Source organism: Peromyscus maniculatus, chromosome 3, assembly GCF_049852395.1.
Source record: "Peromyscus maniculatus bairdii isolate BWxNUB_F1_BW_parent chromosome 3, HU_Pman_BW_mat_3.1, whole genome shotgun sequence".
NCBI classification, from domain to species: domain Eukaryota; kingdom Metazoa; phylum Chordata; class Mammalia; order Rodentia; family Cricetidae; genus Peromyscus; species Peromyscus maniculatus.
The window spans coordinates 38,740,253-38,753,247 of NC_134854.1; the positions used below are offsets into that span (position 1 = coordinate 38,740,253).

Consider the following 12,995-nt stretch of genomic DNA (forward strand, 5'->3'; position numbering starts at 1 on the left):
AATGTTACCCACATCTTTAAATGTAATCCTGTCTCCAGCCTCTGTCTTGAAGGGTAAAACAGCAGTAAAATGGAGCTGGATAAAATTACTAGCCCTTTATAGATCCCAAACTTGGACAAGACTTTGATGTTCACAAACTCGATGCAGATGGCTTTGTGTTGGCTTTCCTATTTAGAAGGCCAAATTCAAAGAATGCAGTTTTGTATTCATACACAGAACTAATGCTCCCGAGGCAAGAACTGAGAATTGACTCACATTAAAATTCCTTCTAACACCTAATGGGATAGTTTTAATATAGCAGGTGCTAAAAGTATCCATAGAAAGAATGAATCCATTTCACAACAACCCCATTTTAATCGTCATCAGAGAGCTGAAGAATATGCTAGCGAAGATCGCCATTTCTCTTGACGAAGGAGCCTTTGTGTCTCTGCTGGTACAGAAACAGTCCAACCAGACAGGAAGTAGAATTTTTTTCTCTTACGGGTTCTATGGCCTGCATGTCTGTCCCTAAAGTAGCAGCTTGTCATGCTGAGGCATGAGCCACTGAGAGCTGAGAGCAGTGGCTTGGTGGAGCAGACAACCAATTTAAAGGCTTCAGTTTTGTATTAGGAGAAAAGAGTTGCAGTGGTCTATGGTCTTAGTACTTTTATGTTTATATTTTATTTACTCATAAAATGTCTTCCATCTTTGGGGAAAATAAATGTTCTGCTCTGAAAATGAGAGGAAGACCTTCATGGAAAAAAATATGAGAAGAGGATTTTCAAAGCAGTCCTTGTTCTAAAAAAGGAGCTACAATGTAATCATAAATATAAGGGCAGAAAGTATAAATGCTGAGGGACTAAGACCACAGTGCCAACTTGGAAGAGAAGTAAACTAATCCTCTCAGAAGAAAGAGGAGTTGCAAGGTGCTAAGGAGTTGGGATAAAATGAGAGGCGATTTAATGGATGTGATTTCTCTTAAGGATGAAGAAAATGTTCTAAAATTATTGGGGCTATGGTTCCATAATTCTATGCATATACCACAAATTATTAAAGTGTTCATTTTGAGTAAGTGGTAACATCAATTTGTTTTTATTTCTACAATGCTATTTTTAAAGAGTTACTTTTTCTAAAGTGTATGGAAAAACCCAGTGAAGATAAAGCATTCCAAAGGAGGAACAAATGTAGCCAGGGTGTGGTTGTGGGGTTGGAGGGAAGGCATCATTCAGGCAGAGAGAAAAACTGGTTCAAGGACAGATGAAATGGCATTGTGGACTTCAAGTGACTTGATGTGAAAACAGGGCATCTGAGAAGGAACAACTGTGGCCACGAGGCACACTGCTGTGCACATTGCTGGGTCAACACTGAGGAGCCAGTGTAAGATGTCTTGCCACCTGTGCCAAGGGCCTTGGCCTCTGCCTGGTGTTGATGCGTGCTGAGGCCATTACACCATCAGGCTTTCCTTCTCTTCTCTGTCTCCACTGGCTTCTGCACACCTGTTGGCCTTTTCCTGACCCTGCTCCTCCTACCCGCTCAGCCATTTTTCTGGAAACAGTAGTTTTTAACTCATGTTTACTTTCTTGTATCTTGTCCATTTCACAGCTCACTACCATTATACCTCTGCCCCAATGTCCCACTGGAACAGCTTCAGCAGAAGTTAGTGGCCCTAACTCTTGAGTCTGGGCTGCCATGTTCAGTGCATTTCTTACCTACCTTTTTGGGCCACTTCTTCCTAAATGTCTTCCAGCCCACTTTCATTCACATTCAAACCTATTCCCTTCTCTTCCTTCGAGATTCTTCAACCTGCTCCTTAGGGTCAGTGAGACACAGCCCCGTGTCTTCCTCCCTGCTCACCCCTCCTCTCTAGATTAACCTCCTTCACTCTTACAGTGTCAAGTACGGCACCCGCACATAGCAACACAGACGGGCTTTCACATTCTACCTTCACTGCCCACTATGCACTACCACAAAGTGGCATTGGATATTAAATGGTGTTGAAACCTTATGGTTTTTTTTTTAAGCTAAGGCTTGCACCCAGGTCTTCTCTGCCACTGCCGGACATCAGCAGCCTTTACCCCCAGCCCACTTTTGATTTTAAAACAAGCTCTCAATAAGTTACTCAGACTTACCTTAAAGTACTCATAGCTCAGCAGTCTTTGAACCTGCAAACTTCCTGTCTCAGCCTCCTGAGTAGTCAAAATTACAGACTTGTATCATTGGCCACTGGGCCAATCAAAGGCTTACTGTGTGTCAAAGTCTGACTGTCACACAAATAAGACACAACTGTGCCCTTATTGTCTCAAGTTTGTGGAGGAGGCAGAACACTACAGTTAGTAGCTCCTTCTGCTGACAGGAAGATAGAGGAGCAGCTATGAAGACAGTCCTGAGAGATGACGGCTTAGAGGAAGTGGCATAGTCACTAAGCCATACCAAACCACAAACCCTGCTTGAGGGCAAGGTAAGAGCCGAAGCCAGGTGCGGTGGTGCACACCTTTAACCCCAGCACCCAAGAGGCAAAGGCTGCTGGACCTCTCTGAGCTGGAGGCCAGCCTGGTCTACATAGTGAGATCCTGTCTCAACAAAGAAAAACGAGACAGTAGTGCATGAGCAAAACCAAGAGACTGCTCTGGGTAGCCTGGTACATGGTCACTAGAACTTGCTGTATACACAAGAGTGGAACAAGATGAGGCTGCAAAGGGAGGCAGAGGCTACAGAGAGTCTCCAGAGTGCACTAATGCTAAGGTGGCTTGATTCTTTCCCAGTAGTATATGGATGATGGAAGATGGAGTGAGTTGGTCAGACCTCTCTGTAGAAAGGGTATTGTGTACTCACAGCATGGACGACAGATTTGGGGCAGAGAGAAAGATAAGGGGCCAGGGCCAGGAAGGAGGAACCTGGGGTTGTGTGTTCATTTCCATCTTCTTTGGTATAGTTACTAATTGCCATGAAACCCACCAAAATAAGCCTATCAACCTTGCTGCGACCCAGTATTTCCTGTCTCATATACATACACATGAAACATAAACACAGTTCATTTTTATGTAACCATTGAAGAGTTTCCATTTGCCAGAGGCTCCAACACTGAGCACATATCCACAAGATTAATGATAGCATTGTGCAGAGGGTAAATGTTTTTGCCAACATTTAATATAGTTTGCTTTTTCCATATCCAACCCCAAATGCACACAAAGTATGTGCTCTGCCCACTGGCTCTCCAGTGTGAGAAGTTTGGACCTACATAAACAACAGCAGAAAATCTGTCTTACTCACTGTGAGAGACTGGCAGTCTGAGACGTTCAACTCTTGCAGGTTTTTACAGTGGCCTAAATCAAACAAGCAGACATCACTAAGCAACACACTGCAAACATTTCATTTTTCCATCCTACATTCAATGCAACATTTTCATTAGAAAGTAGATAGAAACCTTGGCAAGAAATATGTTCTAAGTATGTGGGTTTATCTGCTTGGGCAAATGCTTTCTTTAAAAACTCATATATATGTGTGCTTTTTATTGTTTGTAGGGTATAGGAAGAAGGTGGAAAGGAAAAAGAATCACTATTTTGATTTTAAAAAATACTGTATCCTTGGGGCTTTTAGCTTGAAAGTACTCGAGGAAAATAAATTTGATTGTTTTGTTAGTTTTTGTTTTGATTTTTTGACTTTTTTGGTACATGGTTTTTAACTCTTGTGAATGTGTGCTCATGTGTGGTATACAGATGTCTGTACACACGCATGTGAGTGACCAAGTTGACACCCAGTGTTTCCTCGTGCTATTGTTTGGGTCTCTCTGTAAACTTGGAAAGCACTCGGGAAGACTTGGTGTCCAGGGAGCCCCAGGGAGCCTCCTGCCTCTCTCTGCCTGTAGTAGTGTGACTGGAATTACAGACACACTACTACATTCAGCTTTTATGGGGGTGTTGGGAACCAGCCTCGAGTCCTTATGTTTGTGTGGTCAGTACCCTGCTGACACACTGATGAAGCCGTCTCTGCAGACCCATCTTCTAGTGCTAAAATATTTTATTACATCTATTTTTTGCACATATACAAAAATTGAGAGGACTACACCATGAACACCTATATCTCTGCCACCTGGATTTTATTCTGGTTTTATTACATGCCCATTCACCCATCTCTCTCAATTGGTCCTACATTCTGCAATTTTTGATGCATTTCGAAACATGTTGCAGATACCAGCACACTTCCTCCCCAATAGTTAACATGCATAATAATTGAAATAAACTATTTGTTATGACTTTTTAAGTTATATTTACATAGCAATCACAATAAATTGCAGAAAGTGAAGGTTGAGAAAAGCAATGTGTCTTAATAGCTCTTGCAGTACAGACGTTGCATGGCTCGGGGAAGACGAAGCAGGTACAGACAGCTGGACAACACAGTAAGCACCGTGAGAGACACTGGGTGGGGGACACTCAAGTGGGGAGTGTGAGGACCGCTTGACCCAAAGCAGTGGGCAGGAAAGGATGAAGGCACAGAATAGGTAAGGATGCAGGTAAGGCTGGCCCTGGCACTCAAACTAGGAGGAACCACATCGAGATGAAGCATATTCAACACTCATAACCATACAGCCCAACACTAATAACAGACACATTACTCGTTATAAATCTACTTTGGATATTTCTTCCCTTGCTAAGAGTGGACTCTGTCCTTAGTGATAGATACAAACAAGAAATATTTCCAGAATATTTTTACAAAAAAAAAAAAGGCAGAAAAGCTCTTGAAACATGCAGATGTTGGCTAGGGTGTCACTCTGTCAGGAAAGTGCTTGCCCGGCACATGCAGTGCATCACATTAAGTAAGCAGGGTGGCACATGCCTGCAGCCCTAGCATTCTGGGTCATCCTTGGCTACATAGTGACCCTGTCTCAAAAGAAAAAAAAGCAGATCTTAGGCATCCCCAGTAGAGTCCCAAACAATATTAGTTTGTGAGTGGTACATCTTTAGGATAGAATGGCTACAGATATTTAAAAAAAATATTTGCCGTGGAAACATAGTAGCAATAAAATGGACAAAAGTCATTGCCTTTGGGGAAACTGATTTCTAGTTAAGGAAACTGGACAGAACAGTACACAAAGAAGTAAAACGTTTGCTTAGACAGAGGCTGATGACCACTGTGGGGAAAATGAAATAGGAAAGGCAGACGAGGGCAACAGAGAAGACTTCACATCACCTTCTCAAATATTGACATGAGACCAGACCTATATGGGACTGGGACAGTGCCATTTACTCTGAACATTTCTGTGTCCAAATTCAACCTGAATGCTTGAATGACAATGAGGACCTGATGCTCCTGGGCATAGTAGAGGAAAGAGTTTTATTATATATGAGAGTGGAGCCAGAGGCACCTGGAAGGGTCCGGACTGAACATGACCAGCCGAGTAGACCTGGCCATGAGAGGATGGGGATGGGGAGAGAGGGAGAGAAGGGCGAGAGAGGGGACCAGGAACCAAGAGGACAAAGAGCACCAAGGGAGCGCATGGCCTAAATGGCTGAGGTTGTGTACAAAAGAGAAGCTGGAGGAAGAGAAGTGATGTGCAGGGGCTGGAGCCAGGGGTGAGGAGTGCGGAGGGAAGCAGGACTCTGGAGCAGGTACCTGCGATACAGAGACAGCCTGGCCGCCAGTGGCCAGCATCCGCTTTGATACATTCACAGATACCTCAGCCATGTCCAGGGTTCCTTTGGGACCTGACGGTGGTGATAGGAGAGAGTAGAAGAAAAGGAAGGTCACACCGACATGGCTGTGTGTCTCAGGGCCACAAGAGAACTCCTTTAACTTCTGTGTTTGCCAGGCTGAGTCTGAACAGTTGAGAGCTTCCCACCGGCCAGGCACTGAGCCCCTTTCATCTGCCCAGGGACCAGGAAACATCATAAGCCCCATTTTACAGACAATGAAGATGAGGCGGTGACCTGGTCCATGGCATATTACAGCAGATGGCAACTAATAATTCAGATGTCATCCCACCAGATGAATAACTCTCTGATGGAGGAACCTGTTTCAAGCAAGGCTTACAGAGCCACAGACTCTGAAAGCTGGTTGCTTTTTTGTTATTTCACATGTGCAAAAACAGCTGTGGAATCTCCCATTGCTCTGTATTTTCATGTAATGTGTACATGTAATCTCAGGATTATATCACAATTTTATGGGCATTTATTCTGTGGACTGTCTAAAAATGATTTCTTCTTAAGCTGTATAATTTTGATGAATAGAAATAATACTAGGATATTTTTCATAGCTCAGGCTGACATAGGAAAATAACAGTCTTCTCAGCTACAAAGAGCTTTTTACACCTTTATCTGACTTAAGACCTCAGAGCAAATTCAAAGTAGACTAGTTGCCCCTGCAAATGACTTGCACAAGGACAGATTCCCAGGTATCTGGTTGTTAAATCAAGGACAGGCAAGAGGCAATTTTAGTGCCAGTTCTTACCTTGCAAAATTCTGGCTGATCACATTAAAGATATTACCCCCTGCACAGATTCTCTCAGCAAGTCTTAGTTTTATGATACAAGACTCAAGGTTCAGCCAACTAACTATTTATGTTTAGGTCCCAGGATGCTTTTAAGGTCGCTGTCCCTCGAAAAGGTGTGGGGCACTCAAACGTTACAGGCCTCCTCCTGCTCACCAAGGAGCTTGGCTGAGAGCCACTCCTAGCCATGCCAGTGACCCGGTCAGCGTAACATTCCAAGTCCGAGAGAAACCATGTGATTTCATGTGTGTTATCAGAATGGCTCCATTTCTTGTTTGCTCAAGAAATGTAATGTGACCCTCAAAATATAACTCATATTGTCTAGCACTTTCTATTGGGGATATATAGATATATAACTATGTAAAGACAATTTTTTCAAGAAGAGAGATTTCAAAATGGAGTAATAAAGAAAGTTAGCATAGGAATGCACGTGTTCTTTCCCTGCCCCTTAGTTTGGTTCTTGCTGACATCGTGGGTTTTTTTTTTTTTTTTTTTTTTTTCATATCCTGGGTGCAGTCTTGAGCAGGCTCTCTAGAGACCATAAATCTCACAAAAGGAGAGCCTTGATTCAAACTTAGGGCCAAGCTTATGTCTACTAACTAAACTAGGCAAGTAGAAGGGGAAAGCACCTTCTACAGCAGTTTTTACCCACTTAAACTAGGAGACTAGATCAAATGAAATAAATCTGCTGTTTCTGTTATACATTGCTCAAGACAGTACTTAGCTGTTTGTTCTTTCTTTCTTTCTTCTGGTCCACCTAGGAACTCTGAACCCCTCCACTGGGACTTAACCTCCCTGACCTGTGTTACTCTGCTGCTCCCCCTGCCGTGGGCAGGGACCAGCTGGACGTCGGAATGCGCGTAGTGGCCATCCTGATCCTGCTCTGCCTTTGCAGAGCTGCTGAGCTTCGCAAGGCCAGCCCTGGTGCTTTGAGAAGCCAGGCCAACCCCAGCCGCAGCCGCAGTCGCAGCCAGGCAGGTGGCGGCAGGAGAGGCAGCCCCGTCAAACGCTACGCACCAGGCCTCCCCTGCGATGTGTACACTTACCTCCATGAGAAATACCTAGACTGCCAAGAAAGAAAATTAGTTTACGTGTTACCTGACTGGCCTCAAGACCTGCTGCACATGCTGTTAGCGAGAAACAAAATCCGTGTGTTGAAGAACAACATGTTTTCTAAGTTTAAAAGGCTGAAGAGCCTGGACTTGCAACAGAACGAGATCTCCAAAATTGAGGACGACGCCTTCTTTGGTTTAAATAAGCTGACCACCCTCCTGCTGCAGCACAACCAGATCAAGGTGCTGACGGAGGAGGTGTTCATTTACACCCCCCTCCTGAGCTACCTGCGCCTTTATGACAACCCCTGGCACTGTACCTGTGAGTTAGAAACACTTGTTTCAATGCTGCAGATTCCACGGAACCGGAATTTGGGCAACTATGCCAAGTGCGAAAGCCCAGTAGCACTGAGAAATAAAAAACTGCTGCAGCTAAAGACTGATGAGTTATGTGATGAAGAGGATAAGGAGCAACTGGACCCCAAACCCCAAGTATCAGGGAGACCCCCAGTCATCAGGCCTGAAGCAGACTCCACTCTGTGCCACAATTACGTGTTTCCCATCCAAACACTGGACTGCAAGAGGAAAGGTGTGTGTGCATCTCCCTTCTTTGTTTCTGCAGGCTGTTAGTTAGGAAGGTATCTAGTCTTAGTCCCCTTCCTGTATCTCAGGTGCCTGGAGCTGTCAGGTAGCATTCTCCAACAATAATGGAACCTATGGAGTCCTATTCAAGGCAGCTGGTAAGTGGGGAACAGGAGAAGAGGACATATGTAGCCAAGTTGGTAAGGCACCTGGCTAGCATGTGACAAACCATGGGTTCAATCCCCAGACCCACATAAACTGGGCAGAGTGGCACACACCTGTAATCCCAGCACTTGAGAAGTAAAGACAAGGGCATCCAAAGTTCAGAATCATCCTTGACTACATGATGAGTTTAAGAATAGCCTGGGTTACATGCGACACTGCTTCAAAACACATGCTCCTAAAAAATTCACACCCCCAAACAAAACAAAGCATAAGCAAATGAAAACAAGTTCAAGGTCATCCTCAGTTACCTGGGAGGCTGGAGGCCAGCCTGGGCTTCGTGAGGCCCTGTCTCACAATCAGGGGTCTGTGCTGGACAGATGGGTTAAGAGCACGTATTGCTTTTAGAAGACCCAGCACCTCTACCAGGTGGCTCACAACAACCCAATGCCTCTGGCCTTGATGGGTACCTACCCACATGTGCTGTACACATACATGGTAAAACATTCCATAAATATTTACATAAAAAGAAAACAGCAGGGCTAGCCATGAGAGCTGGTTCTTTGGTTCAGGGGAAGCTACAGAAGCTAGGAATTCCTTCCATCGTGAATCTAATATATCTTGGTTACAAGTGCAGATGTTCTCTACACAATCTGACCTATACCAAGTAAGTAAAATCCATGCATCTATGGGAGACAACGTCCAGGGAAAAACACTCACAGCTCAGGCCAGGGGGGAACACTGAGACGGAGGCCAGTAGAGTGTGATGACGCTTCTGTACTCCAGCCCCTTAGTCTCAAGGTTCTCATGAATGCTGATAGAACCAGACATCTTAATTCTTCTCAAGTTATCCAGAGTGAACAAAATTAAGTCATTTCCAAGTACTTAGTCTAGGATTTATGAGACTGGGGAACTTTCTAGACTATTACCTACTATCTGTAAATTGATGGTAGGCTTTATATCCTACACAATCTTGTGCAGTGCTGTGCGAGGTCTCCACATATAAAGTCATGAACTAAGAAAACAGATGGGAGATTTCAGAAATGCTTATGATGTGACAGCAAAGACTGGCACTGTCACAGAGTCATCCAAGAACTGCTAATCTCTTTATGATAACAGGCCATATGACAATGTGGATATGCTTTGCTTTTGGCATGCTGTAAGCGTTTATCTGTAGTATTAAGTTACAGCCAGATGTCCTTGGATTAGAGTCAGTTTGAGCATACTAAAATTGTTTTCTATCTATCTTAGGAGGTTTTGTTTCAGGGCAAAAGATTAGGACAGTTGAAAGGAATCCTGGCAGATCCTCTCAAGAAGGCTAAAAGCAGGAATTCATTAGTGTTCTAGATTAGACAGCTGGATCCAAGAATAAATGTGTTCACTTTTGGCGAAGCTGTGGTCAGAGTGTGCCACTTTCTTCTTGTCTCTGAATTGGCATCTGGTCAAATCAGCCTGAGCCAGGTAGCATGGAGAGGTGCACTCGCAGGAGTCATGGCGGAGTCGTGCTAATAACTGGGGCTGGCCAGGCTGGCCTCCTCTGGTTTGGGAGAAAGTGCTCACTAATTGAAAACCTACCAACTACCAGGTACCCTCCCCTGCACCCATGCAGTCAGCTTTCAGGCTGGTATCCCCATTTAAGAGATGAGGAAAATGAAGCTCGGGAGGTCCCATCAATCGGCCAAGGTCTCACAGTTAAAGAAAAAGCAAAGAACCTTGGTCTCCCAAGCCAGTGCTTGCAGTCTTCCAGAATTCATCTGACCACATGCAAACGAGCCACCACCACCACCACAGGAACGCACTGGAGAACTCTCCAGCACTCGGTGGGTGCAGTCTTGCTGTACCAAGGTTGGGTGGACTGTCTGTGGTATCTTTACAGTGAGCGTGGGGCTGGTGCCTTCTTTTTGGCTAGGGTACCTGGTATTCCTGAGGTTCTGCCCTCAGGTTTGTTGAATCTGCTCTTGCTACACTGGGTGTCAAAGAGTATGTAGGATCGAGCCCACCAGTCGTCTGAGAAAAATACCACCCACATAAAAGACACATGGGACTTCTACAGCAAGACTACACTGTGGTCTAAGAGGGAAGAGTTAAGCTGGGTGTGGGTTCACACACCTTTGATCCCAGCATTCCGTAGACAGAGGCAGGTGGACCTCTATGAGTTTGAGACCAGCCTGGTCTCTAGGGCTATGTAGAGAGACCCTGTCTCTTTCCTTTCTTTCTTTCTTCCTTTTTTTTTTTTTTTGGTTTTTCAAGACAGGGTTTCTCTGTGTAGTTTTGGGTGCCTGTCCTGGATCTCGCTCTGTAGACCAGGCTAGCCTCAAACTCAGAGAGATCCTCCTGGCTCTGCCTCCTGAGTGCTGGGATTAAAGGCCTGCACCACCACTGCCTGAGAGACCCTGTCTCAAAAAAAAAAAAAAAAAAAAAAAAAAGAGGTGAGAGATAACGATGCCACGCTCCCGTTTTACTTTACTCTTGGGCTGCCACCACTACCAACCCCACCAATGAGCAAGGTTCTTACTTTGTCTTTTTTTCCCCATAAAACATTTCTCTTGGCAAATATCAGCTATGAAACATATTTTATTGCTTTCCTTTTGCAACTTATTGTTGCCTAAATATAATCTTCCAAAAATACCCCACAAATTAATCCTCTTTGCTACAAAACTGCAGGGAACCAATGTGAACAAAGTTTCATTACACATAAATGTAGCACCTAGAACACTGAGTCATACATTAAAGGACAGCCCAAGTCCCTCTAATGACTATGTAAAATCCAGAGCCCATCCTTGCATTTTTTTAAATGTTTAATTGCCATGAGGCAGTAATTCTACCTGTTTGTGAGATACAATGCAATATTTTAATTCATGACTATGATGTTTAGTGATCTGTTCAGAGTAACTGACTTATCCATCACCTTCGAATGTATCATTTATGCTGGAAACATTCAATATTCTCTCTGCTAGCTACTTGAAATGTACAATGACAACAATTGCTCTAGCACATGAGAGCAATTCCTCCCATTCATCTTTACCCCTGTATCTGTTGACTACCTTCTCTCCATCCCCAACACCAGGCAGAGCCTGGTCTAATTCTAGATTATAAAATAAAGGCTAATTAAGTCTTTTCATAATTAAGTATAAATGCCTCTCCCTATGGTTTACATAAATCTATCAATTCTATTCATTGTTTATTTTTCATTCTTTCTTTATTATACATTCCTGTTTTAAGTTACATTCTTATAAGGAAAAGCTTATTAAACTCCTTTTTTAGTGTCCAGCATTGGGCACTGGGTGATAACATTACCACTGGGTGATAATATTCTTTGCTCCTTCAAAGCAGTAACTTAATCAACTTCAGCCACAGAAGTGCACAGTAGTTGAAAATTGTGGTTAGAATTCAAATATGACAACCTTTATCTACTCTAGTTCTTTGTTTTGTTCTATAAATGGATAACAAATCTCAAGTACTACAAATGCTCAGTAATGTCTGTTTCTAGGCCCCTGCTGGAGTGTGCCAATGCCTTTGATGACTATACTATACATGTTACACACAACATAGACTCTCAAGAGATTTAAAGCATGCCACCAAGGGGGGACCTAGCAGTGACATTCGTGACCAAGAGCCACTGGTTAAACACACAGTCACTTACTCCTCACAGCCCTAAAGCAGTGCTGCCATAATTGACATGATGAATGTCATGTCATAAATGGCAAAGCTGGGTACAGAGAAGCTGTCCTTAGAGATCACCAAGGCAGCAACAACACACCATTTCAGCCATGCACCACCATGCAACACTCTCCCTTCCTTCAAGATGGGGTGCATCCTCTACACCAAGAATTCACTCATGCCTTCTGTGTGCTCCCTCCCAGTACTGATGCCTCCTCCTCAGCTCTACACAAGAACACCACATGGTGAATGCAAGCAGGGAACCTGTGGTGTGGATCCTTGCAGTGAGGGAATTCAGCCTTCCCAACAGACCAGCAGTGACTCAGATGATTTGTGCAGGATACTGACTTGTGCCAATTCAACCACATAGACCTCAAAGATCACTGTTTTTGCTTAAACATCTGAGAGAGAAAAAAAAAGGAAAAATAAAATAAAATAATAGCTTTATTCACTGAGTGACAGGCACTTTGCCAAAAAGCTCAGCCTTTCAAAGGGAATGAGAGTGGGGCTGGTTGAAAGGCACATTATGCCATATTGACGTAGCTGGCTTTGCCAAGAACACAGAGTGTGAGCTCTAAAACTACTTTTAGCTCTGCATTTACCAAAATAATTTGCCAATTTTACTTTGAGGGCTGGGAAGAATTATATAGGTAAATTGCCTCCAGGTGCTTCTGACATTAGGGCCACAATACTGCCCCTGATTTCAATAATAACTAAGAAATTTTAATTCCTAATAAACAAGCTAATGCATGTCTCTTTAACTACTACCAAGTCTTCAAATTAGTTCTGAGGTTGCTGACAACCAAAAGCCTACTGAATGGGGAAAATGATGTGGAGAAAATTTCTCAATTTCCTCTGCATGGTAAGGTTTGGTTGGAGGAGGGGCAGAGCTCATAAGAGCTGACGGTAGATACAGCATCTATTGAAGTGTTTATCAAGAATGTGACCCCAGTTGCAAACCCAGCACTCAGAGATGGAAACACAGAGATCAGTTGCTCAAAACCTTCCTTGCTTAAGTCACATTGCAAGTTCAAAGCCAGACCCTACCTTAAGCCTTCTCCCTCGCCAACCTCAAAA

At 43.8% G+C, this 12,995-nt stretch overlaps 2 protein-coding genes across 14 annotated transcripts in view; one reads left to right on the forward strand and one right to left on the reverse strand.

Annotated features, from left to right (window-relative positions):
- The window catches only part of Fbxl13 (F-box and leucine rich repeat protein 13), a 214,800-nt gene that overhangs the window by 83,470 nt on the left and 118,335 nt on the right, over positions 1-12,995 (reverse strand). For all 13 annotated transcript variants that reach the window (XR_013049550.1, XM_076565962.1, XM_076565963.1 and 10 more), the window contains one exon: positions 3,250-3,302. Coding sequence is in view for 12 of the 13 variants with exons in the window: in XM_076565962.1 (XP_076422077.1) it covers positions 3,250-3,302 (53 nt within the window). In the remaining variant the exon portion in view is untranslated. The remainder of the gene's footprint in view (positions 1-3,249; positions 3,303-12,995) is intronic.
- Positions 1-12,995, forward strand: part of Lrrc17 (leucine rich repeat containing 17) — a 34,487-nt gene that overhangs the window by 11,590 nt on the left and 9,902 nt on the right. Inside the window, exon 2 of the mRNA XM_006991055.4 lies at positions 7,224-8,103. Coding sequence (XP_006991117.1) covers positions 7,317-8,103 — 787 coding nt within the window. The 5' untranslated portion in view covers positions 7,224-7,316. The remainder of the gene's footprint in view (positions 1-7,223; positions 8,104-12,995) is intronic.